Consider the following 25,325-nt stretch of genomic DNA (forward strand, 5'->3'; position numbering starts at 1 on the left):
GTGTGCCTTTGAACTTTTGTTGCTGCTTTTGCTTCGCGCCAATAGAAGTCGGGATTCGTTTCGTCGACGTCGACCGACTGCAGGATGCGCAGTCGCTTCGCGGGAGGTTCCATGGTCGCACACGGAATCGTGAATTGGATGTCGAGGCGCGGTCAAACGGGCGAAATGAGGGACTCGGATGGGCATGAGGGGTGGCTCTGTTTGCAAGTCTTGAGCACGCGCTTGGACGCGCGCGAAAGATGGCTGGCACGGTCGCGCCTTCCCCTCGTCTAGCGGCAAACCACGCGACGGGAGCCCGTGCACACTGCAGATGATCGGCCGTCATGTCGCGCATTCATCTTCACCGTCTGAACATGGAGGGCCCTGAACCTCCAAGGAACATGAGGACTCGACATCAACCAGAATATGGCCAACGATAGCAAGTCGCATGGGCTCTACTGCCAGAAATGCCGCACGCCCATAGATATCGATGCCTCGATTGACCAGCTCAATCCGGCTGCCTTCAAGCTGCTGACTGGTATGTCTACCTGTCTAAGAATCATCATGTTCCTGTATCTGACCACAACATAGACTCAACTGTTCCCGGCCAGCAAGCCTCCAAGTCCGCTCCTCCGCGCCAGTCACGCCCTACCTACCCCTCGTCAAGACACCAGACCTACGAGACTGCGATACAATCCGCGAGGAACCCTACCTTCAAGCGCAATGTACCGACTTCGAGATTCCAGCATGGCGCAGGGACTCAGAACCCAGCCATGTCCTTCGTTGATGTGCACATGTCCGAGTCTATGCTAGATCCACCGTCCCCAACACCAGTGCGTAGTCCCGAGCGACCAGTGCAAGCTGGAGAGAGACCCACGAATGAGGCCACGCGGAGAGCAAGCGTCACTGGAGGTTCAGGCACAGTAGGGGGAACCAGCATGGCAGATGGCTTAGAGACCACAAATCGCATGTTCGAGATCTTGTCATCACGCTCAGACATCGACCACCCGATATGTATCGAGTGTACAGAGCTGCTTGTAGACGGCCTGCAGCAGCGACTCGGCGTTGCGACACGAGAACGCGATGCCTACGTAGACTATCTCCGCCGCGCCAACACCGACGTGCCCAGCGCCGAAGAAGTCAAAGCGGCCGACACCGCGCTTAAAACTGCCAAGAAGACCGAGGCAGCAGCCATATCGAACCTCGAGAAGCTCGAGTCCGAGAAAGCAGAGCTGGATGCCCAACTTGCCGCTCTCGAAGCAGAAGCACGCCAACTCGACCAAGAAGAGAATGGTTTCTGGAAGGATAGGAATGCGTTCAACTCGACCTTGACAGAGTTCCAGAATGAGCGCGATGCTCTCACCACACGACATGCACACGACGCTCAAGTCCTGAATCAACTCCAACGCAGAAGCGTGTACAACGACACCTTCAACATCACCCACGACAACCACTTCGCCACCATCAACGGCCTCCGACTCGGCCGCTTACCGACACCCTACGTAGACTGGCCAGAAATCAACGCCGCCTGGGGCCAAACATGTCTGTTACTCGCCACACTCGCCGAGCGTCTGGGCTACAAATTCCAAGGCTACGAATTGCACCCCATGGGCTCAACATCCACCATTCTCAAAACTCGAAGTCAAGGGCAGCACCTCCGTCGCCGAGTCTCGCCAATCATCCACCACCGCCTCACCATCTGTTTCGCGCCAGCGCTTAGGAGCTGTATTCCTCTGGCGACTTCCCTATCAACTTTGGCTTCCTGCATCGCAAGTTCGACACCGCCATGGTCGCCTTTCTGGAATGTCTACGACAGCTTGGCGAGTTTGTGGAGAACCAGGGTATACATGCCGGCAGCAGTTTGAGCGTCGGCATGGGCGGGCCGGGCGTCAAGATGCCGTATGAGATACGCAAAGACCGGATTCACGACCAGAGCATCAAGTTGGCGCTGAATAAGGAAGAGAGCTGGACTAAGGCGTGCAAGTATACGTTGACGTGTTGCAAGTATTTGCTTGCGCATGCCAATAATGTGGAGAGTATGAAGACTAGGGGAGGAAGATGAAATGTTGATAGATAAGATACCCATTGATGATTTGTTCTACAACTTGTTGAGGCTTATCGTGTCTGTATTTGGCTGATCTAACACGTATTAACTAGCATGGTACGTCAATCAGTGGTTGCACTGTTATCTCAGAAGTACAATCCGGTGTTGATGGTGCCCTGCGACTCCGTATCGCTCTGTGTACAGTCTCGTGGCACAAGCAACTTACTTTTGACCTCACAGGTCGTCATCACTGATAAGCAGCCGTGGTCGGGATGGAAATACCTACCGTCACCGTCACCGTGGAATGTATGATGCGGCGTCTTATCTTGTCCCGCGACTCTCCCTATGGGATGCAAGAGAAAAGCTGGGAAGCCGGCATGTTGCTCAAGATAACAGACAGCTGTACCTGGAATGTCCCCTGGAAGCACACCGCAAGCCATGTGGTGGTAGAGGATCAACAGGATCTTTTTGTCCTATGCGGGAAAGCGGCTGTGGTGGCAGAGCACATACGTGTCCCCAGACGGCGAAATCCGACCTCGATACTGATGATTGCACACTTGCTCGACTCGCACGATAATTCGCTTCGGTGTTTCTAATCTGCATTGCCAACTGATCTTGTGATGCCCCTGGTGCACCGCATTGACCTCCCTGCACAGTCTCCGCCTCAGCTCCAGCTCGTCCGGTGCACTGCGGCACACCCCCAGCCGGGGGATCTCACGATCCTTGGCGGGCGAGGCGAAAAGGAGAAGGTCACGATGCTCGCTCGGTAGTGTTGAAGCGCCGAGCGCTAGTCAGACGTGTCAGATGTACAGCCTCGTGATCTGTTGGCAGAGGGTCAAAGCCGCAGACAACAAAGCCAGTAGCGTAAGGCGATCTAAGCCGAGCGGCAAGAATGGGTGAAGTCCGAGCATCTGGGTCGGTGGTAGCCGAAGCGGAATGCGTATCCCAGTGATTGATGCGCGCGATGGACGCTTGGAAGCTAATGAACCTTCCAATCCCAGGTTACCGCTTTTGCGGGGTAGCGTATTTGTTAGCTCATCAAAATCGAGAATACCCTGGCATGTCTGGGTAGGTTGGTGGTTGTAAGAGGCGCAGTCGTTGATATTGGGCTGATTACTGTGCTTGTATCTACGATTACCCGGAGACTGTGCAGCCCATCTCGTCCTGCGATGGTCGCTCTGTTTGGAGTCAGTAATTCCCAGCATATCATTTACTTTTTTTCCCTGAAAAAACTTTGCATAAACGCTCGACTCGCGTTTGAAGCTAAGGTAGCTCCCGCTTTAGAATTATGTGTGGAGAATAGAAGTTGCATGGCGGGGAAGTTAGAAAACGTAACAGATTACCGAAAAAGAGAAGTCGAAGACGACGATGGAAGGACTAAGCACGCGTTTATGCAGAAGACAAGAGACTCGTGTCAGGAGGGCTCAGAAGCATCGTGAAAACTCTGCACCGGGTCCACTCCCAAGCATTGGTTTCAACTTCGTGAATCCAGCCATGCAGCTATAGGATTCCATCACGAAGCTTTGAGATGCACAAAATGTTGCTCTGGGTGGTGAGAAGGGAGTAGCCGTGGGCTACGACATGATTCTCCGCTGTCCAGGGTTTCCATTGCAAGCGTCCGAGTCATTAGAGGTGAAGTGTACACATGGTACAGGATGGCATTGGGTGAGACGAATTATGGCGATATTTTGACGCAATCGAAGGTGCGAAACACAACGCCGATTGCGACAGAGCCATTTGCGGTCAGCAAGAGGTCCGGAGATAGCAGAACCCTCCATGGCTGCGGATGCAATGCTGCACGTCGTGCCTTCTGTGACAGGGCTTGGTGAAGTTTGGATGCGCCACGTCTCCGCACAGGCTATATCGAGCATCGTGAGATGATATGAAGTGCAGAGCTTGGGGACGCAGAACCAACGAGGCGACCAGGGCAGGCATGAACACGACTCCGGGAAGCGCAATGCCACCAGCTGGAAGGCACTGCCCTGGCACGAGGATGGTGAATGGTGGTCGAACGGTCTCGCTCGGAGGAATTGATGTGTCAAAAAAGGGTTCTCATTACCCCCTCGAAACGTGTTTGTGGAAGAGTCTAAGCATTTGTCTGGTCCGGTGACCATACGGTCACGTGCGTCCAGTCATTGCCAAGCTTCTTACATCACAGTAACTCGAGTTTTAGACAACCGAACCAGGCTCTTCGACGCCTCACCATCGCTCCAGCACAGACATGCAACCAAACTCTCGGCTTCTGATTGGCCTCCCTTGGTCATTCCCGGTGACGGAATGATCGTTTTTCTTAGCTCGCCTCCACTATGGCCCCGGTGTCCGTCGCGGACGCGTAGCTGCGGGAAGCTGGGGAAGCTCTTGACTCTTGACTAACAATGTACCACGGTGCTCTTTGTTCATTAAATCTCTGCAGCCACCATACATAGCTATAAGAAGCCCATTTGCACCTTCACATCATGACCTGACCATCTGACTAATCCAAAATACTTTCCCGCCTACGCTCCTAAAATCAACAGCTATCTGCGCCTGGTAGTCAACCACGGCCTACCCACGCGACTCCCATTCTAGACTAAGAGTCACCCTACCGTCCGATTAATTCAATGCACATCAACGACTTTCCCTACGAAGTCCTTTCAAAGATCCTTGAGGAAGTCACTCATGCCCATATACGCGATGGACCCACGTATACCTTCGGCCTGTCCCAAGCACCACTGCCGCTCCAGAGGGCTTCACTCCAGCGCTATGTGAGAGGGCCCGTCCCACCGGAGTTGCTCAAGTGGGATGCAACCTCCATGATCCGCTCCGTGTGCTGGAAGTGGCACGAGTGGGCATTGGGGCATTCCCTCAAGGATGTCTACATTCGCCGCTGGAAGGGCGGAGAGGTAAGCATAGCCGTTTAGATATTTATTGGCTTGAAACTGACGAGATACAGAGATGGGCAGAGCTCTCAAACAGGCGTGAGAGCTATCCGCTGTACGAGCTCATTGACCGTCCGACTGGCACCGCTGTTTACCGCGATCCCTTCGCGTCTCTGAAGCGAACCGTGAGCATTTGCAACGACTACCCTGAAGTCGCATCAAAGATCAGGCGCATGTGGGTCCATGGCTTCTACACCGCGGACACTGATCGCCTCGTCTTCGAGTCTCTGACCAACTGCACCAACCTCACATCCCTGTCAGTTCCATGGACCACGATCCGGCACCTGGACGCGAAGACATGGCGGGCCATGCTGACAGGCAGTGGTAAGCCTCTCGAGTCTTTGGAGCTTCAGTGCGTGGACCCTACTTCACAGCAAGCTGCCGACAAAGACAACCAAGTCGACCTAGAGCCACTCCAGTCTGCCAACTTCAGCAAGCTTCGTCGCCTGAAGATCTTTGGCGACACGAACTTCATGCCTGTCACCGATGCCGATCTCTACGCCATCGCTCGCACTGCAACTCAGCTGGAGGAGTTCCATCTGACCTGCAACTCTTCCATTACCATCGACGGTGTCATGGCGATCGTCAAGGCATCGCGCAAGACGCTCCGGGTCCTCGAGCACAGCCCGCGATCACAGGATGGTTTCTGGCACCCTCACCCAGGATCACCTAGCGACAGTGAGCACCTCTGCGAGACATTCCGAAGCTGTCCCAAGCTAGAGACGTTGTCTATTTCCCTCCCATCTGTGTGCGCACATCTTTTCTCTGATGACAACGTCAAGTTTAGCGGCGACTTGCAAGTGCGTGCCCTGCATCTCTGCGGGCATGAAGACGGCCGGTCCACCCAGGAGGCCACAGATGCTCTGGAGAAGTTGCTTCAACAGGCGCGTCGTCTTATTGATCTACGTGCACGAGGCACTATTCCTCGCGAGCTTTATGTCGAGCTCTTTTTCGCCGACTGTATTTTCGAGCCCGGCTTCCAGTCGGTTCATGGCGACTTTTCTTTGGCGCAGATCTCTTCCGATGGCACATGGCCTCACAACGTACACCAGAGCGGCAAGGGCCCATACGGCAGCACTGGCCTGTACGAGAAGGAAGAAGAGCGTCCTTTCCAACGCATTGAAGAGGACGAGTTTCTGCACGGTGTCCGCAGACGCATGCACTCTATTTCGACTTGATCGTGGATCGATCATCAACTCACGGCCGATTTTCTTTTCCTGTACGATTTTACACATCCTTCTACTCACGAATAACGGCCATTTGCATGAGCGAGCAGCCTGGAGCTAAGATACCCAGGCCATTGCGCCACATTCCGAGTCATGCATTGGGGAAAAAAGTCTGATGCCGAAGAAAAGGCTTTTTCTTATGAGCAGTTTGTTTGGGCGGGCATTTGCATAGGATGGCTGGTAGCCTCCTTGTAGTACTTCAAAGCATATAAGCGGTTCAATCACGGCATGCGTGCCAATGTATTAATTGATTCTTGACGTCCATTTATTGCATGAAGAGTAACTTTTCTCCTTTGAATGTGAGCAAGTAGTGTCGATTGGTGATGATGTCTCTGGGAATCTGGGATTGTATGAATCTGTTCAGTTGTCAAGTCAACGAAAGAAGCTTCTAGCAAATGCGAAGGATAGAATGCGACGAAGGAAAGTTCTGATGCAGCGCAGGACTTCTGAAGAAAGATATGGAGCTTGGCGATCAGCCCCACCGCTGCGTTCAGGCCAGTGCCAAACAGGACAAGTCTAAGGTACAGCATTTGCACGAGATCGAGCTTACACATCATCAGAAGAAAACGCCATCCCGGAAGCACCCTTCTACCGGAGACGTCTTATTCAGGCTTATTAAAGCCGCCGCCCACTGCGCAGCACGCAGGTGCGGAAGGTACACCGCGCTCTGAGACGCTGCTTACCGCCAAATGCGCGGAACGGGTGGAGAACCTGGTTGGTAAACTGGTTGGTGATGACTTACTTCAGCGTTGCATAATCGCAGAATGACGCTACTGCGCAGGGGTCTAGCACGAACCAAGTGGGGCAGAACTGTGGCAGAAGGCTGTTTGCGGTATCGGGTCGACTCGTTTGCACGGCTTCATGGAAAGTAGAAGCAGGTCGATACAGGCGCTTCGGCTCTATTGGCTCGGGAATGGATACCTGATGGCTAGGTCGAGAGAGTTCCTGAGGATCGGGCTGGGGAGCTGCTGCTGCGAGGCCGTTTATAAGAAGCTACCACCCCGCCCTTCAAAGCTCATCCCATTCACCATCATCTCCCTCTGCTGTTGAACTCCATTGTTTTTGTTGATACCCCAATTGTACTCCTAGCTCAATTCATTCAAGATGGCGCCCAAGATCGCAATCGTCTACTACTCCATGTACGGCCACATCAAGCAGATGGTATGTCGACAACTCCTCGCGCGTGCAACTGCGCCGCGCGACCACGCCGCAATCTGCTAACACTACAACTCCAGGCCGATGCTGAGTTGAAGGGCATCAAGGAGGCTGGCGGTGACGCTACCCTCTTCCAGATCCCCGAGACTCTCTCTGACGAAGTCCTCGGCAAGATGCACGCTCCCCCCAAGCCCACCGACGTGCCCACCCTCAACGACCCCGCCGAGCTCGAGGCTTTCGATGCTGTCCTCTTTGGCATTCCCACTCGCTACGGAAACTTCCCTGCCCAATTTAAAACTTTCTGGGACAAGACAGGTGGACAGTGGGCTCAGGGCTCTTACTGGGGCAAGTACGCTGGATTGTAAGCAGGCTCTAATACTCGAGATTCTATGCAGAGACACGGACTAATTCTGGGCAGGTTCATCTCCACCGGTACTCAGGGCGGAGGTCAGGAGAGCACTGCCATCGCTGCCATGTCTACCCTGACTCACCACGGCTTCATCTACGTTCCTCTCGGATACAAGACCGCGTTCTGTAAGCACCCTTCCATTTCCCACAAATATCTCACATACTAACATGTCCCAAGCCCTCCTGTCCAACCTCGAGGAGATCCACGGCGGCTCCCCCTGGGGCGCAGGCACCTTCTCCGGCGGCGACGGCTCCCGCCAGCCCTCCAAGCTCGAGCTCGACATCGCGACCGCTCAGGGCAAGGCCTTCTACGAGGCTGTTGCTAAGGCGCACCCGTGACTAGATGGCAGCGATAAGGAGAAGAAGACGGTGGTGACAGAAACAACACAAAACACAAATACAAACAATGCTTCAACGACGACTGCGGCGCCTGCTGCTGCGTCGTCGGGACCGCAAGAGAAGAAGAAGGATAGTGAGGGTCCTTGCGGTCTGCCTGCCAAGTGTGATATCATGTAGAATGTCCGCCTTGTTATGATAATGAAACAAATGTTAAATGGTACCAAACCTCTTCGCTGAAAATAAATTCCTTCTTTGCCTTTCTTTTTTCTTTTCGTATCATGCCTGTTACCCCAAACTTCTCCATCGATATCCATCTCGAATCTTCATATGCCAAGCTCACACCTGTATCGATCTGCGTCATACCGCACTTCCATCGGGCCTTTTTTTGCTCCCCACGACTCGCCTGCCGAACGTTTCGGCACGTCACCTGGATGATGTCTTGCAGCAGCGGGCCATGACGTGACCCGTAGTGCACACAGTAAGCTGATCCCCAAAGAACCCGCACATCGGTGGCATGTCGGAGACGGGGATTGGAATACTGATCGACACGCTGATGAGCCTGACGAGGAATTTTTTGACTTTTAACTGTTTTAATCGGGAGGAAAGTTTCTTGTTCACATATATCCAACTTCTTGTGTTGGCAGGGAAAAGGTGTGCGTGTCTTTAGCCTTTTGTAGGGATTTTCTTGGAAGAGATGGTTGGAGAACTTCATGGAGGGAATCGCAGCTTTATCTGTTAGTTTTCTTCTTTTCTTTGAGGTACTGTGGCTGTCTTGATGTATCAGGCTGACTCTGCGACTTGACCGCCAACCCTGTCATCAATCTGTTCGTGCTCTGATATTCGTCGTTAGTGAACATCAAGAAGTCACAAAGAGACACCATGGAAGCAAGGAATTCAGCAGTCAATCTCCTCCGAGATGTATCAATATTCCACCATGCAAATCCATGTTCAAGATTAACTCTATTATCGAAGAAAAAACGCATACGCAGGTTCAAAATTATTCTTCGCCAACGCACCGGCCCCCCGGATGCCAAATGATATCTCTTTCGTCAAGTCCAAGGAAAAAAGCAAAACAAAAATTCCAGTCGTATACCATTCCATCAAAACAAAAAACTCCAGGAGTCATGTCCATGCATTACCCGAGGGAAAATAGCCATACCAGATGTCCCGTATGATTAATTCCCGGCATATGCAATCCTAGGAAAAAAGAAAAGTCCATCTACAGCGCCATTGTCATACGACCAGGCCACCAAAGTCGACGCAGCGTCTCTCGCGCTCCGTGTCGCCGCACACGGCGCGATCGTGGCTGCTGAAGCCGTCGTCGTAGGCCCAGTCGGTCATCAAGTCGTCCCAATCCGGGTCTTGGAAGTTTTTGTATTGTGCGGTTCGTTCCGCCCAGCCTGTGCGGTCCAGCTCGATTATGCCACCGAATTTCTTTTCACCGTTCGCGATGAAGAGGGACTGTCCGTCTGGGGTAAATGAGATGCCAGCAATGGGGCCGAAGAAGTCAAAGACCTGCTTGGACTCAAACGTCTGCGCGTTGATGACGTTGATATAGTCATCTGCTTCGGCGGCGACGAGGACGCGCGGACCAGAGCCGACGGGCGAAAAGCGAAGAGAGCGGGGGATGCTCAATTGGCTAGCAATGTTCTTGATAGGCGTGGCCCAGTTCCGAGCATCCCATACAGTTATGGACGAATCCTGAGCTGCAGTGGCCACGTGGATGCCGTCGTCCGCCCAGGCACAGGCAAAGGCGTCTTCGTTATGCCCGTGGAGAATCTCGAACGGCTGGCCTGTCTCGGCGTTGGTGATGAGCGTTTCCTTGAAATCACCCACCACAACACGCATACGGCCGTTCGGACTGGTAGCCGAGCAGTTGACGGCTGCCGGGTAAAGGTAAGAATGTGTGAATTGATTAGTCGCACAATCGAGAACCCGCATGTGGTAGTCGTTAGAGCAGAGGACAGCCTGAGGAGTATATGTAGACCGTGATTCGCACAGGTGCATGTGGTTGACGATTCTCGACCTAGTTTCCAGGTTCAGGTCAGAGGTGCGCCCAAAAGTGCATGAACTGTCATGGGCAGATGACAGGTCAGCGATGGCGTATTCGCCATCGAAGGTACCGGCAATGAGGACGTTGCCAATGCTCGCAATGGTTGTGATGGAGGCCTGTGCTGAAAGTCGATTGCTGAAGTCGATGATCTTTTCGCGCACAGTGCCTTCGGCGTCGGTTCGGATGACTTGATTTTCACACGTGTAATAAATGTCGTTCCAAGATGTAGCTGTGAGTACATTACGCAGCTGGAAATGAGGGGATGTGGCGCGCTCCTTCTCCGGAATAGCGTTATATCTTCTGAATTGGAAAAAATTGTCAGAGTTGGATATACGAGTTGCCTTGTAGTGTGTTAGCTGTGCAGGTTGGCATGCCACGTCAACACAAACCTTTGGTGTCTGGTGAGGGCTCGGAGACAGTTGCGCAGATTGGTATGCGGCCCGCTTCGCGCGAACATGGGAGCGGGTGATGTTGCGTATAAACCAGTCAATTCCCTGTGGGTCAAGGCTGTCGCCCTGCAGCTGGTCCCGAGTGATGGATGGCGGCCTCTCGAGGAGATCGAGGCCGGGCACCGCGGGCTTTGCGGGTGCTATGCGGTGGAAGAAGGAGGCGATGGGGACGAAAGCTGCGCCGTCCTCGATGGAGAAGTGGTCCTCGACTATGGGAGTTAGCGGCTCCTGGATAGAGTCTGAGCTGGACGTGTAACCCGAAGAGGGTTGGGGGAAGGGCGCCTGTATGCTGGGTATGTGATAGGAGGGGACTGGTGGTAGTGGGAGCTCGGATTCGGTTGCCGGCTCGAATGGAGACTCGGCCATGAGAGACTGCTGCTGCTCGGCCACATCCTGCTCGGTCATGTGTGTGTCGGTCATGTGTGTGTCGGCCATGGCGCTGGCGGCCGTGTACTCGTGCAGGTCGGCGGGTGTTATCGATATACCCCCGCTATGGTCGTCATCGTCGTCGTCTTCATAGTCCTCGTAGCTAGCGGGCGGGCGGCCGTCTGCAAGCGTGGCCAGCGTCGTCGCCGCTGCGAGGGCCGTGAGCGAGGGCGGGTAGCCGGCGTCGGCGGGGTGCGAGAGAGTGTGGGTGAAGGAGACGGTGGTGACGTTGGGTGGCGCAAGGAAGAAGTGGTGGGCGTGGTGGTGGTGCTCGTCGAGTCCCGGCGCGTGCGGGCTGGCCATCGAAGGCCACGGCTGCTCACAAGCCAGCGAGGCACACGGGCAGGAGCGCCAAAACAGGCGCGCTGAGGGTGCCAGGTGCGAGGTGCGAGGTGCCAGGTGCCAGGTGCGAGGATGCGACGGGGTCAGGGTGCGAGCGTTGCGGAGAGCAGAGCAGAGGCGTTGCGGCGGTCTAATGGCTTGCACGGCGTGGGGGGAAGCTGCAACTTAGCCAACGCGAACATGCGCTCGGTGCATGCGGGTCACGAGCGGCGCAGGAGACGGCACGCTATTTTGAATGATGCGACCCAGTTCCTCCTTTCTCGTGCGGATGGCCGCTTGGGGAATGTCGACTACTGTGGGGTGCGCGCGCAGCTGTCGAATGCACTGTCGAGGGGCTATTGGCTTGCGGGACAATTGGGCTGCAGGGCAGTGTCAGCACACAGCACACATGGCACTACGAAGTATTGGCAGGCGACTCCGTGTCGGATGAGCTGCTGAGCGGACGGCATATGCAATGCACAAACCACCAAGCTCTCAGGCACTCGCGCTCCCCTCGTCTAGGAATGCGACCTTGTAGAGCCTGCGATATATGACCATGACCCACCCATTAGCAACCATGCATCACTGTGTTGCTGCTGCTGCTGTACCGCGGCCTGTCTAGACTCTGACTGTGCCGTGTACAATGGGCACGTCCACCAAACCCAGCGATCCTCTCATCTGTGTGAGTCTGGCTGTCTCTGCAATGGCCAACTCCACGCTGTGACCCGTGCATGTGCTGCCAGCCGTCAAGCCCCAGCGGCCCAGCACAGACAGCTATTCGTACCACCATGTGAAGGCGGGGCGTGCTACAAGCTCACGAGGTTTGCCAACACGACAACGTTCAAGAGCCAAGCCGACGAAGAGAATGCAGTGCGCCCAGAACGGGTCGCACACAAGGTGTCAGGCCCGTTTCGGACGCAGCACAGCGTACAGCCTCGCTTCCTGACGCTGCCGACGGTTACACGCTCACGTCGTGTACCAAATCAACCCTCTCCTCGCAGCAGGCCCTCCCTGCCCCGTCGCTCAAATGCCGTTTCCGTCTCTCCTCGCCGTCCACAATTTACAACCCCGCTGGCACCAGCCCTCGTGCTACCAGACCGTGCTGCTGAACATGCACCAAGACAATGCCCACAGGAGACGAAACACTGCAGCCCACCAACACGTCCAATCACACCGGCATCGATCTGCCGTAAGAATGAATTACTACAACGCTTCACCGAGAAGCTTTCGCCGTCTATCATGGAGCCCCAACAATAAAATTATATACCACGAGAAGGACTCCAGAACCCCAGCAATGCATTACGAGACATGTGGTACAATATGCAACTTAGCTCGCCACCTAGACAGCACACCGGCTTCTGCTCCAACGCGGCGCCACAATGCAAAATCAATTGTCGTAGTATGGGTCGTATCCTTGCTGCTGCTGCGGCCACCCGCCCGTCGACGACGGCTGCTGCTGCTGCTGCGAATAAGCCCCACCCGGTGCCTTCAGTCTTCGTTCTATTGGGCCGGATGTTAGTGACGACACTATCGAGAGAAGTCGTGTACCTTACCTGCTTCAAAGTCGTGCCAGCGCCGCATGGTGATCTTGCTGCTATCGAACTCGCCCTCGTACTCCAACCCTGCTTTCTTCGTCTTCTCGCCCGCCGTCTTACGTGTGTCGCCCCAAGAGAAGTCGTCAAACTTCCAGAAAGCATACGTTGGGAGTACAAAATTCCAAATGGGAAGTGACAGTAGGTAAACAAACATCCAAGCAACGTAAGACCATCGGTGAGCTGTCACGACAATAAGAATTGCTGGGAGACCCAAAATCATCGCAAGAAGAATAAGTGGAATGACGGGAGCCGCTGTGTTCAGGACAGCAGCCTTGATCGAGATGGCAACTGGGTCTAGTTAGTACTGGTCTGCCGCGATCAAACGAAAAGGGGGCTTACTCAGGTAGAAGGTGAAGGCGATGGCGGCTGGGAGGACCAGGGTTCCGATGAGCTCAATGAACACGACAAACTGCATGCTGAAGCAGAAGGTGCCACACAAGTCGCGTACTAGTACCAGCTCCATCAAATTGTGGATCGTACTATTGATCCATCGCCTTCGCTGCGAAAGGAGGACCTTGAATTCGTCGGGTACTGTGGTTTTGCAGACGGCTTGGGGGACAAAGACCTGCTTGCGCTTGGGGAATGTCTTGAGCATGAGCGTCGAAAGGTATCGATCTTCACCCAACAGCAGCAAGTTCTTCTTGTGCAACGTGTCGACCACATTTTCCGAGTAGTGCTCGACAACGTCCGGATTGGCAAGGATTGGGACCCAGTAGTTCTGACCGCCCTTCGGGGCTTTGATGCGGTACATGCAGAAACATCCAGGCAGACAGGTAACACCACCGAACACCGACTCGAAAGACTTGGCCAAGTGGTGAGAAATGAAGTATCTAATGCAGTCAGTGGCGCCATCGTCAAACGTGGAACAAAACTTACTCAAACACTTGGCCTCATGGATACCCAAGAGTCGCGAAATTGTTGGCAATCTTGGTTTCTCCACAGAGACCCATGATGTACGGGATCCTTGACCATGGCGGCAAATCCTTCTGTGTCCAAGCTTGTCGAGGAAGACCTTTCGTGTCCGGCGTCCCACCATGAGCACAATCTCGTAAAAGTCGGAAGAGATACCAGTGATTTTCCAGATACCGTTTAAACATTTCGAATTCCCAGCTCTGTCATGCGCTCGTCGAACATGACCTTTTGGAGAAAAGACATGAGGATGATCTGACTGTCTCGCTTTCCACGGTTACCGGGGCTTGGACTTGTGCGCCTCGTCTGGTGTGCCGCATTTGACCACGACCATCATCGGAACACGTTGCTGCTTGTCGACTGGGATGCGCGAGTCCTCGCCGTAATCGTAGAAACCGGAGTAGATCTTAGCCATGTTGTGTCGCTTGGTAACCACTGGCAACAGCCACGTAAGAGAAAGCCTGAACCTCGTGGGGAAGAACTGCGTGGTCCTTCATCATAGCAAGACAGATCTCGGGCGTAGACAAGTCCTCGCCTTTACCCTTGATAATACCGTCACAAATGACCAAAATCAATTTGTGGCTGTTCGGGTAGTCGGTGGTAGCAATAGAGTCAATTGTGGTCCTGATGCCGTCGGCACCCTCAGAGTAGGCCGTAACCAAGCAAATGGAGTGGGCTAGGGGATATCCAAAAGGCTGCCACTCGGGGGGAGGCTGAGGCACAACGGCCTCGTGGATGAAGCCAGCTGGTCCGGGGCCTTCCTCGCTCATCATGCCTGAGTATCGGTTGTCGGTGCTGCCAGGGATAAGCAAGCTCGTCCTAGATTCTTGCACAGATTGCTGCATCGAGTGCTTGCCATCGTAGGTGGGTAGTGTGCCATGGCTGTTGTTTAACTGGCGATAGACACCAGCGTTGGACGAAAGGCCCCGGGAATTGGTGCTTTGGCTGGTCATAGTCGTAGGAGCTGCTCGGGTCTTTGTCGACTTGTCCACGGAGTAAGGGCTGGTGAATCGCGAGGTTGACGGCAGGAAGGTACTACCTCGCTTGCTCGATCGGTCAGGGCCGCCAGATGCGTCACTCAGCTTTGGGGGAGGACGATAGATATCATCACTCCACTCCTCGATCTGCTGCTTTCGCTGCTTCGAGTCCGCCTTGCCGACGGACGTCTTAGTGGCACCGAATTGCTTGCTGATGAACCATTGGAAGGCCAAGGCGAGAATGAATTTGGCCACAACGACCGCCAAGATGAAGACCAGCGAGACGTACAAGACAACTTTGGAAGCAATGCAACCAATGCTCTCTGTGTCGATGGACCCAACCTTGATGATTTCAGTGAAGCATCGAGCAACCTGCTTTTCATAACTCGAAGAGTAGGTGCGCGTGACGTCCACGCCCCGGACAGCTGGGTTGACCTTGATCTGATCGAAGATGGGTGGGATGTTGACTTGGGTCCTGTTGAAGTGGTCGAGTAGGTTCAGGTCCAGAACATCGCCACCCCAAACCATCAGATTGCGGGAACTGTTGCGAATGTCGTCCCAAGTGAAGAAGACATCTCTCCGGCATCTTGCAAGCTGTTGAACGCCTTGCGAGCGGGGTCCGAGGTGTGGCACATGTAGCCATTGTATTCAAGGAAAGTAGTGTTGGGCTTGCTGGAACCGTCCTGGTTGAAAAATCGGCAAGGGAAGTACCAGGCCATGCTGTTGCCACTGGTTGGTATGCCCGAGTTCTCCTTGGGTGTGATGAGACCCTTGCACGCGCCATTGACATTCTGGAACAAGAAACTGGCATCTTGGCCGCCGTGCTTCTCAGGGAGATCGAAGAGTACGTTGGCGCCAGACGGGATGCCGCGAGCGGGAGGGTGCTTGGACTGGGCAAGATTGTAAGCCTTGCCGTGCACGATCAAGGTGCCGTTGTCAACCTTGTTGACGCGCATACGGGCGTTGCCGCCAGATGGGCACACAGTCTCGGTGAAACCGAACGTGAGATATCCAACGAATGTGCAGATCATCATAATGATGCTCACGAGTCCGACCTTCTCTCTCCAGGCGCGCTGTTGGGCCTTGGCAGGCTTTCCAAAGCACCTCAGGAGGGCATCCGGACACCAGAAGGTAATAATGGCACAGTAGACGTTCCAGAAACTCGGGGGCCGCAGCTTGTCCTTCTCCTTCTGCCGCTGGATCTCGCGAGCCTCGGCCGTCTTGCTGCGGGTCATGCGGCGCTGCAGCTTTTCGTCGTCGAGGGGCGCCTGCTTGTCGTGGTATCCGCCACCTGAGGCATTGCGCAGGTGCGAGGGCTTCAAGTCGGTGCTGTCGGAGCTGACCGTCTCATTCTCGAGGCTGTCTTCGATGATGGGGTCGTTGCCGGTGGTCGAGGGTTTTACGGCCATTCGCTGGGCATGCTTGCTGTAGTGATAGTTGGGGTGGCTAGGGTCCATCCGCTGGCGCTCGGGACGGATCAGACTACGCTTCCTGCCCAGCTCGTGAGCGGGCGTGGTGTTCGCGGAGCGCATGATGGGGTCTCGCTCCATGGGCACGGGTGTGCCGGGCGAGGGGAGTGCTCGCGCGTATTCGTTGGCGCCGCTCTTGCTGTTGGAGCGGTCGTGGGTGCGCGTGTTCTCGAGGTCCGACGTCCTACGGCGGCGCGAGCTCGACTCTCGGAAGACATGGCGGTTGTCTCGGCTCCCTCGCGAGGAGTCGTCGGGTCGCCGGGGAAGAGACATTGTGATGCGAGGAATGCGAGAAATGCAGCCAGTTGGCGTGGTACAGGCAGACCACGGGGGGCTGTCTAAGCCCTAAAGAATAGACGTCGCAGCTCCTGTGTAGCTGCTGTGCCGCACGTGCGGTTCGCTGCAACAGGTTCCGGGTGCGGGCAGCTTGATGCGAGCGATCAATTGGTGTTTATGGGGGGGCAAACAGACGCGGCCAAGGTGCGCAGGCGTGGTTTCCCTTTGTGTTTCAGCGAGCGGCAGCCGAGTTGGGCTGGAACGAACGAGCGTGCGGGAAACAACGATCGTGGTGGAGAGCTGCACAAACGAGTGGCAGGGAAAACAGCAGATCTGAGAGCTGGACAGAACAGGCCGTGCCGTTGTTGCGAGGTCAACGAAAGGTCCGATAGCCTCGAGTGATGGGGCGGCAACTTGCCCCTTGCCAGCCCGGTGGTGCCAGGCGACTACACCCATCCGCGAATTATGGCGGGCCTCCTGAGCTATTTTCATCCACTTCCCCAGCACTAGAGCCGAACAGGCTGGTACGTAGGGGCGCGCCGCCAGACAGAGTGAATATTTTCCAAGCCGACTGGTCTGGGCAGCCTATCTCGATAGTCTGGCTGGCTACATGTGGACGAAGTCATGTTGAAGAAGTCGCCGGATCGAGCTCGTTCTTGCAACCGCCGTCGTGGCACTGAGATCCTCGGGACTGGGTCTTTACCATGTACCTCGAGCTTGTCTCCGCTGTCCGCCCCTGCAGTAGAAAACGCGACGATGCGGCTAGACGCACTTCGCGCATGGCTTCCCACGGAATAAGGCGATCGGCGAGTGGCACCCGAGAGGGGTCCAAAGCAGACTACGATAGACTCATTCGTATTTGAAAGCGCTAAAATAACAGCATTGGTATCACATGAATCTTGCAAATGGAAGGTGACGGTGTGAAGGTTTGTCCGGATTCTCCATGTGTGCAATATGTCCTAAACTCCGTGCCGACCGCCTGTATATTTTCCGTTCGCGAAATCCTTCATCCTGGCGCGGCCCCCTTGACCATCGTCATTTCGTCTGCCCGTTGGCTAAGACATTGTCGAAACATTCGCACAGGATGCGCGTATTGGCAAGGCATGTGGAGGACCGTCGTTCGCTATTGGTACGCTGAGCGGTAGGCAATGCGCATGGTAGCAGCATCGTGGCCCCGATACGTGCATGTACTCCTCGAGCGCTTGACAAATGCTTTATTGGGGACGAGCTGTTTGCATCCTTCGTTTTTGGCGTGTCGAACACGCGCGGGGCTGTGTAGTAGTCATCCTCCAATTTGGCTGCCTATCGTACATCACCGTTACTGCGTTGGAGCAATGAGTTAGTGGTAGTGTTGACATGGACAAGGCAAGTTTGACAGACAGGCATGTAGCAAGGGCCCATAGCAACCAGGTCTTGAAGCTCCACAGCTGCGGTCATCTTGAACGAACTGCAGGGCCGCTCCACCACGGCCCACGGCTAAAGGGCGCTCGGCCAGTGTGATGTTATGTTCACCGTGTCGGCCAGTTAGCACACCAGCTTCAGCTGTGTGAGTGCAAATGATGAAACTAGGAGGCTTGCATTCCTGACACCACCAATGGCATAATGCAGACTCGGCAGCCAATCCCAGCCGTAGTCCATTCCAAGCATTATTGCAGCAGTTTGCGAGCGATGACGGAAGACCAGCACTTCCTCTTGCCGGGCACATGATGTTTGAGTGCGCTAGAAACCTGGCTCCCCGGTTGTGCCTGTCTCAAACACGAAGCTCAGCCCAATCCGCCCAGGGCATTCAAATACCAATCCACGGCCCTCTGTCACCGGCCTGAGGCCTTTTTACTCCCAATTCCTGGCCCATTTTGCTGCTACACCCGTCGACTCGGTCAATATTTTGAGCCGCAATTACGACCATTGGACCCCTAGGCCCTGTCCGATCGAGCCGAGTCAGCGATCACCACCTCCCGTTCGGTCACACAGACTCTAGCTGCTTAGCATCCGACGCCGCCTATTTGCCTTCGCTAGTACGCACAGAAAAGGCGGGACTTGCATCCGTGGGGCGGCCCTTTGTAGTCGACTTGTGCCGCGTGCTTTGTTGCGCGAGCCTTTGCGCAATTGCCTCTGTTTCTTGACCATCTTCAATACTGTTTGTGCAGGACGCAGCGGACGAAAGTAAGCCAGTCGCCTACAGTCATAGCCGACCCTGGCTTACCGCGACTACTAGGCTGTAAGTGTATATCCCCCGGGCCCGCCAGACGATCTACAGGGTTCACAATCCTACATAACGACGCCGCTTCGCAAGACATGTAGCATTCACACTGTGCCGAGCACACTAACATGCAGTAGGATTCGCAAGGAGCTCTGCAGCGTGTCACTACTGCTTATGCTGACAGCTGTCTCTTCCTTTGCACCACACCTGCGAGGTCCCGTCACTCTGTCAAGCGGAGAGACGGAGGATATACTTCCACTGCACCTGCAACAATCTTCCCAGCATTGCCAGATCTCTTCATAATGGCAGACACCGCCCCGGCACCACCACCCCACAGGGCCCTGCCGCCACTTCCGCCTGCCGAGCAGGACAATTCGAACCACTCCGAGCGCTCCAGTGGCTCCGTTCGCCGTAAACCCGTGTTGGGTGTTGCACAACAGCCTCCAATCCCTTCGTTCAGCATAAACGAGCACGAGGACACGGGCGCCGGGGGTCGCGACTCGAGACTGTCTGAGTCGTCTTTTTCTCCGAGCTCTGCAGGCCATTCGAGAACACCATCGCGGGAGACCCCAGACATTGGCAACAATAGGGACTCGGGCACCTCGCTACCAGTAACGAAGGATATTCCAATTCGACAGCTGCACATTAACGACGGGTCATATCGAAGTCGGTACTCGCATGCTGGCGAGTTGGATATCGCAAACATGGAAGACGACCCTGATTCTGCGTACACTCCTCGGGAGCAGTATCGGCCGGAGCAGTACAAGCAGCCGACGCCACCACCCATGGCACACTCACCGCGAGATTCTCCAGGTGCGGACTCGCCGAACTCTATGAATGAAAACGGCAGTCGCAACACATTTAACTTTGGGCCTGACGTCCCACTACAGGTACCCCGCAGTACCCTGCCGAGACCGAATTCAGCATACACTCTGGGTGCGGAACTGAGTCCACGAGGTTACACACAGTCCCCACGCCTATCTGTGGGCGGCTCTCCTGCCTCCAATGGATCGCCCAGACAGGTTTCCGGAAGCCGACGCTCCCCTGACCTGAGACCAATCTCGTACATCGATCTAGTCAATCTGCCCTACAACCAGCAGATTGCTCCAGCTGCAAATCTAAGCAATGCGCAACTGCGAACTGCCGTGGGCCAAAATGCCTCGCTTCTTGACACAAAGAAGACCCTGGACATGTACAGGGCGAATGTTAAGAAAACCCAAGATAGTGCTGTGCAGTACGAATTTGCTTTGTTCATGGTACAGGTCGCACGCGATATCATGGCGGCGGGTTCCTCCACCGACGATCACAGACTGGCTCCGGCCGACATGCTTCGAGAGGCACGACAGATCCTACAGAAATTAGCCGACCGTAGCTATCCTTTCGCACAGTACTACCTTGCTGATGGTTACGCGTCAGGATTATTTAACAAGGACAAGCCGGACTACGACCGTGCTTTCCCACTTTTCATCGCTGCCAGCAAACACGGGCACGCAGAGTCTGGCTATCGCTCAGCTCTTTGTTACGAGTTTGGCTGGGGCTGTCGCAAAGACTACGCCAAAGCCGTTCAGTTCTATCGAGCTGCCGCATCGAAGAACCACCCAGGTGCCGCAATCAGATTAGGAAAGGCGTGTCTGACCGGAGATATGGGCCCTGCAGGGCAAATACAGAGAGGGTGTCAAATGGCTGAAACGCGCAACCGAGTCTGCCGACTTTCAGTACAACAGCGCACCCTATGAGCTAGGTCTCTTGCACGAGACTGGATATGGCGATGACATCTTCAAGGACGAGGTCTACGCCGTGCAGCTGTTCACACAAGCTGCAGAATTGGGGCATCCCTTGGCAGCATTGAAGCTGGGTGAAGCCTACGAACACGGACAATTATGCTGTCCAAAGGATGCTGCACTGTCTGTTCACTACTACAACACCGCTGCTCAAGCCGACATACCAGAAGCGATGATGAACCTCTGTGCCTGGTATATGGTGGGTGCCGAGCCTGTGCTAGAAAAGGATGAGAACGAGGCCTATGAGTGGGCGAAGAAGGCGGCAGAGCATGGTGAATACACTTTCTGCAGTTAATCGAACTATGCTGACAATCTCAGGACTACCAAAAGCTGAATATGCCTGTGGATACTTCACAGAAATGGGCATCGGTTGCCGCCGCGATCCACTCGAAGCCAATGTGTGGTACGTCAAGGCCGCCGATCACGGGGATGAACGAGCAAAACAGCGCCTTGCTATTATTCAAGCTGCGGCGTCAGGCCAGTCGCCTCTCTCTCCCACCAGCGCGAACGACAAAAACAAACTTAAGAAGGGGACTAAGGATGAGAACTGCATGGTTATGTGAGCAGTTTCTGTCTGAAAGAATTTCTTGTGTATCCCCAGCATCATCGTCATCCTCCTCCCGGCGTCTTTTACGACTGGTTCGATAATAGCATTAACATTGGGTTCTGCATAACGGGTCGATTTGCATATTTGTTGCATCAGAGGGCTTCAGCATGAGCGTCAAGATGTTCTCATGCGCTTGATACCAGCAGTTGCAGCTGTAGTCACGATATATAGATAGAAATGGATAATGTCTGTTTGAAGCGGTTGTTCGCGGCTTTTCTCATCCCCTCCATTGTACGAATGACCTCCTAAAATCGACACCGATTGGTCAGAGTACGGGCAACTATCGTCTTAAGTACGGTCAAACGACAGCACGGTTCTCTATTGCGGAAAACCAGATGAATTCAAGAAATCCATTTCAACATGCACAATTCTATGTCGTTGACCTGGGACACTTATCGTTGTAGATCTCATCTTATCAAACACATTGCTCTAATCGTCCCGACTGCGGCTGCAGTTCGGACTACGATCGTGTAGGGCGTATGGTAGGACAAGTCCATGCTAGTTCTCGCTTCAGAGAGGCATTCCTTGGAGCCGCTTGACCCGACCGTTGCTAGCCGCGACCGAAACGGCAAGCACGATGCTGCTCAATGCAACTGCTACATAGGTAGGGCGTGGTTGTGCCGGTAAACGTGACCAAAAATGATAAACTGTATTTAAACCAAGAACCATAGCATTATAAACGGCTTCAGATCTCAAGTCCCACTTCGCCTGCATCGACACTTCCATCCACAACCCAACACAAAGAGCTCACAAAGAGAGAAGATTGGAAGGATCTGTCTCCACTCCGCGGTTTCGCAATAACACCACGGACTGAATCGAAGCAGAATATGGCCCCACCCTCTGCTATTGAGGTCTCAGCCGAGACGGACACTTCTGGCATCACGATTCCCAACCCTTTGACTGCGCCAATCACAAGTAACGACATTTTCGGCAGGAGAAAGAAGGCACTTCAATCGCAATGGGGTATTGCTGCCGCGTCAGATACAGCAAACTTCCGACAGAAGTCCTATGAGAATAAGCCCAAGGCAAAGCGATGGGATCGTGAGTTCAGTCTCGTGGAATACATTCTGCACGGTGATTGCATCGCTGATACTTTGGTGCAGACATCTTGAGCCAGGAGGCTCTCATCCGGAAAGGTAACTCCCTGAAGGAAGCAGCAAAGTTTCTTGCAACGCCAGGTCTCATATCGCTCGGCGGTGGTCTGCCATCGAGCGAGTATTTTCCATTTGAGGAGCTGTCGATGAGGGTACCCCAGGTCGGCCATTTCTCGGAAGCAGAAACAAAAGAGTCGGGTGTGCTCATTAAAGCTGGCAAACATGATCTCGCGGATGGGAAATCAATTTTCGACATTGCCACTGCATTTAATTATGGGCAAGGAGCTGGGTCGGCTCAGCTTCTGCGATGGATGACTGAGCACACAGAACTGGTTCATAACCCCCCATATGAGGATTGGAGATGCTGCATGAGCATCGGTAGTACTTCTGCTCTGGACATGGCATTACGCATGTTCGCGCGGCCTGGAGACGTGGTGCTTTCCGAGGAGTACACATTCTCCGCCTTTGTGGAGACAGCTCGCCCAATGGGTGTACGTGTCTGTGGTATCCCCCTCGATGCCGAAGGCCTGATCCCAGAGCAACTCGACAATATACTCTCAACCTGGGACGTCAACGTCCGGGGAGCTCGACGCCCACATCTCCTCTACACAGTTCCCACCGGCCAGAATCCAACCGGTGCTACGCAGAGCGCCGAGCGTCGACGAGCTCTTTACGCCGTATGCCAAAAGCACGACATCTACATCATCGAGGACGAGCCATACTACTTCCTCCAAATGCAACCCTACACCGGCCCCAACGCCCCCGTCGTCCCGCCTCCTTCCTCCCACGACGAATTCCTCAATTCTCTCGTCCCCAGTTATCTCTCCATGGACGTCGACGGCCGCGTCATGCGCCTCGACTCCTTCTCGAAAGTAGTATCGCCCGGCGCGCGTATCGGCTGGGTCACAGCTTGCGCCGAGATTGTGGAAAAATACACCAAGCACGCAGACGTCAGCACGCAAAACCCGTCTGGCATGTCTCAACTTATTCTGTTCAAGCTGCTCGAAGACCACTGGGGCCACGCGGGCTATCTCGACTGGCTCATCCATATCCGCATGCAATACACCAAGCGGCGGGACGTCATCCTACAAGCCTGCACCAAGTATCTCCCGACGGAAGTCATGAGCTGGAAACCGCCCATGGCGGGAATGTTCCATTGGATGCAGATTGACTTCAAGAAGCATCCGCAGTATCCTGAGAAGAGCATTGAAGAGATCGAAGAGAGCATTTTCTACAGGAATATTGAACATGGGACGATGTGCATGAGGGGGAGTTGGTTCTATGCGGATGCGGACGAGGAGCATGATACGCTGTTTTTCAGGGCGACGTACGCGGCTAGTCCGGAGGATAAGATGGAGGAGGGGATTAGGCGACTTGGGGAGAGTGTGAGGGAGGAGTTTGGGTTGGGGAAGAAGTGAAGGAGATGAAATGAAGGTTGTGGGTTTGATAGTTGTACTCCATTGCGCGGAATCGGCTATACATGATCAATCCACAACCAAATTCCGAGCATTTTGATTCTGGTACCCTAAGACCGGTCTATGCAATCTTTTGTGCTCGCCAGACGCCCGCAATACCTAGTTCTACATCTGAATGATTTCGCTCCCCGGTCTTCCTCGTCTGTCTTGTTGTACGCGCGAAAACCCGCCCCGCTCAGTTGATGAAGTTGACGCAAAAGAAATGCAGCAATAACGACCCGAGCACGAAATCCGCAAACGCGCGCTCATGCGAAATGCTCTCAAAGTCGGCCTTGTTCTCCGGGTTGGTCTGGATGCGCAGCGAGGCAGTGAGGACGAATTGGCCGACGGTGGCGCTGAAGCCCGAGAGGAAGGCATTGAAGGGCTAGACGTAACTAGATCAGCACGTGTCTTTTTCTGCATACTTGCAAGAGGCAATCGTGGTGGGTGAGTGTCTGGACGTACAAAGTTTCCAACCAGAACCACGTAGAAGAATTGCAACGCGCCCACGACAATCAGGAACGCCATGAATGTGTCAAGCAACTTGACGCGCTGCGGCGTCTTGGTCACGTATTTGTTCCATATTCCCTGCAGAATGTCCTGTGCACTGCCGCTGCTCGCGGGCTTGGATGATCGCGCTGGCGTCGAGGGAGTTGTTGTGGTGGTTTGGGGGGCCGTGGAGGCGGGCGTGCGCTGCTTGGGAGCCATTGTGATATTCGAGGTAGGAAGCGGGTAATGAGTGTGGTTGCAGTAAGCAACTCGTGTTTCTGGTGTTGAATTGGAGCTTCGCGGAGCTTGAGGCCAGATGTTCTGCGGCCGTGCGTGCGCGCGTCGGCGTTCGGCGTTTATGGGATGACGGAGAGCGCTGGAGCTCTCCCCGCAAATAATAAGCATCGCATCATCTGGGAGCTTCTGGACGGAAGCACTTCGATCCTCGGCTTGTGAATTGTTCTTATTCTCCCTTGGTATCGTGCAGCAGACAATCGTCTTCACTCGTCTTCAATCTCACAGTTCAGATACAAAGTAGAAATGGTAAGTGAGCCATGATATCACGTCATGCTTCACAGGCCCATGTTCCTGAAGCTGGTCACGTTGTCGCATATCAACACCCAAAAGCTAACACTTCACTCAGGGTTCCATCGCCCATATCGCCCTCATCCTCGGTGCCCTCACCGCAGCGGAGGCATAACCGGCTACGTCCGAACCGGCTCCCTGCCCTCAGTCATAGCAGTGTGACCGTCGGCGCACTGGTAAGCCCATCTCCCCATAATATGCTCCAACAGCTAATCGAACTCCAGTACATCATTGGAGGTCTGCGCATCTCCAACCGTTCTACCTACGGAACCGAAGCTCGCGCTACTTGCGTCAGTCATCCTTGCCGGAAGCTCAATTCCTCGCGCGATCAAGAGCGGAAAGCCACTTCCTATCGGCTTGAGCGTGCTGGCGACGTTCGGGCTCTGGACTTTTGGAAATGCGTTTGTGAATCGCCAACGAACTGTTTGAAAATAAGTGCAAAATTTACGCGCAAAAGAGCAAGACATGCGATATGTAAACTATGTAATGGAGGAATCGATAATTTACACCATCGTGTAGCTCGACCATATTTGCCTGTTGTCTACTGACTGCTTGGTTTCTGACAACTTCT

The 25,325-nt window shown here is 54.3% G+C and overlaps 10 protein-coding genes across 10 annotated transcripts; 7 read left to right on the forward strand and 3 right to left on the reverse strand.

Moving 5' to 3' along the window:
• Window positions 1-405: 405 nt before the first annotated feature.
• On the forward strand, window positions 406-1,844 carry SNOG_04250 (hypothetical protein; the record flags this gene model as incomplete). The annotated part of the gene is made up of 2 exons (XM_001794618.1): window positions 406-517; window positions 571-1,844. 2 exons carry the CDS (start codon window positions 406-408, stop codon window positions 1,842-1,844), a joined length of 1,386 nt encoding a protein of 461 aa, XP_001794670.1.
• Window positions 1,845-3,799: 1,955 nt separating this feature from the next.
• On the forward strand, window positions 3,800-4,057 carry SNOG_04251 (hypothetical protein; the record flags this gene model as incomplete). The annotated part of the gene is made up of 2 exons (XM_001794619.1): window positions 3,800-3,895; window positions 3,917-4,057. The coding sequence occupies 2 exons, from the start codon at window positions 3,800-3,802 to the stop codon at window positions 4,055-4,057; spliced, it is 237 nt and encodes a 78-aa protein (XP_001794671.1).
• A 566-nt stretch (window positions 4,058-4,623) lies between these two features.
• On the forward strand, window positions 4,624-6,119 carry SNOG_04252 (hypothetical protein; the record flags this gene model as incomplete). The annotated part of the gene is made up of 2 exons (XM_001794620.1): window positions 4,624-4,905; window positions 4,956-6,119. The coding sequence occupies 2 exons, from the start codon at window positions 4,624-4,626 to the stop codon at window positions 6,117-6,119; spliced, it is 1,446 nt and encodes a 481-aa protein (XP_001794672.1).
• A 1,066-nt stretch (window positions 6,120-7,185) lies between these two features.
• SNOG_04253 (hypothetical protein) lies at window positions 7,186-8,294 on the forward strand. The gene is made up of 4 exons (XM_001794621.1): window positions 7,186-7,328; window positions 7,403-7,683; window positions 7,741-7,856; window positions 7,909-8,294. The coding sequence occupies exons 1-4, from the start codon at window positions 7,272-7,274 to the stop codon at window positions 8,067-8,069; spliced, it is 615 nt and encodes a 204-aa protein (XP_001794673.1). The 5' UTR covers window positions 7,186-7,271; the 3' UTR covers window positions 8,070-8,294.
• Window positions 8,295-9,302: 1,008 nt separating this feature from the next.
• On the reverse strand, window positions 9,303-11,300 carry SNOG_04254 (hypothetical protein; the record flags this gene model as incomplete). The annotated part of the gene is made up of 1 exon (XM_001794622.1): window positions 9,303-11,300. The coding sequence occupies one exon, from the start codon at window positions 11,298-11,300 to the stop codon at window positions 9,303-9,305; it is 1,998 nt and encodes a 665-aa protein (XP_001794674.1).
• A 661-nt stretch (window positions 11,301-11,961) lies between these two features.
• SNOG_04255 (hypothetical protein) lies at window positions 11,962-12,427 on the forward strand (the record flags this gene model as incomplete). The annotated part of the gene is made up of 2 exons (XM_001794623.1): window positions 11,962-12,000; window positions 12,140-12,427. 2 exons carry the CDS (start codon window positions 11,962-11,964, stop codon window positions 12,425-12,427), a joined length of 327 nt encoding a protein of 108 aa, XP_001794675.1.
• A 418-nt stretch (window positions 12,428-12,845) lies between these two features.
• SNOG_04257 (hypothetical protein) lies at window positions 12,846-16,541 on the reverse strand (the record flags this gene model as incomplete). Its single annotated transcript, XM_001794624.1, is given in 5 exon segments — window positions 12,846-13,201; window positions 13,253-14,025; window positions 14,104-14,246; window positions 14,263-15,340; window positions 15,373-16,541. The coding sequence occupies 5 exon segments, from the start codon at window positions 16,539-16,541 to the stop codon at window positions 12,846-12,848; spliced, it is 3,519 nt and encodes a 1,172-aa protein (XP_001794676.1).
• A 2,505-nt stretch (window positions 16,542-19,046) lies between these two features.
• SNOG_04258 (hypothetical protein) lies at window positions 19,047-21,088 on the forward strand (the record flags this gene model as incomplete). The annotated part of the gene is made up of 3 exons (XM_001794625.1): window positions 19,047-20,369; window positions 20,401-20,797; window positions 20,883-21,088. The coding sequence occupies 3 exons, from the start codon at window positions 19,047-19,049 to the stop codon at window positions 21,086-21,088; spliced, it is 1,926 nt and encodes a 641-aa protein (XP_001794677.1).
• An 871-nt stretch (window positions 21,089-21,959) lies between these two features.
• On the forward strand, window positions 21,960-23,644 carry SNOG_04259 (hypothetical protein; the record flags this gene model as incomplete). The annotated part of the gene is made up of 2 exons (XM_001794626.1): window positions 21,960-22,173; window positions 22,236-23,644. The coding sequence occupies 2 exons, from the start codon at window positions 21,960-21,962 to the stop codon at window positions 23,642-23,644; spliced, it is 1,623 nt and encodes a 540-aa protein (XP_001794678.1).
• Window positions 23,645-23,662: 18 nt separating this feature from the next.
• Window positions 23,663-24,449, reverse strand: SNOG_04260 (hypothetical protein). Its single transcript, XM_001794627.1, has 2 exons — window positions 24,146-24,449; window positions 23,663-24,065 (listed from the first exon to the last, which is right to left on the reverse strand). The coding sequence occupies exons 1-2, from the start codon at window positions 24,386-24,388 to the stop codon at window positions 23,877-23,879; spliced, it is 432 nt and encodes a 143-aa protein (XP_001794679.1). The 5' UTR covers window positions 24,389-24,449; the 3' UTR covers window positions 23,663-23,876.
• Window positions 24,450-25,325: the final 876 nt, after the last annotated feature.

Source organism: Parastagonospora nodorum (genome assembly GCF_000146915.1).
Source record: "Parastagonospora nodorum SN15 chromosome Unknown scaffold_6, whole genome shotgun sequence".
In the NCBI taxonomy this organism is placed as follows: domain Eukaryota; kingdom Fungi; phylum Ascomycota; class Dothideomycetes; order Pleosporales; family Phaeosphaeriaceae; genus Parastagonospora; species Parastagonospora nodorum.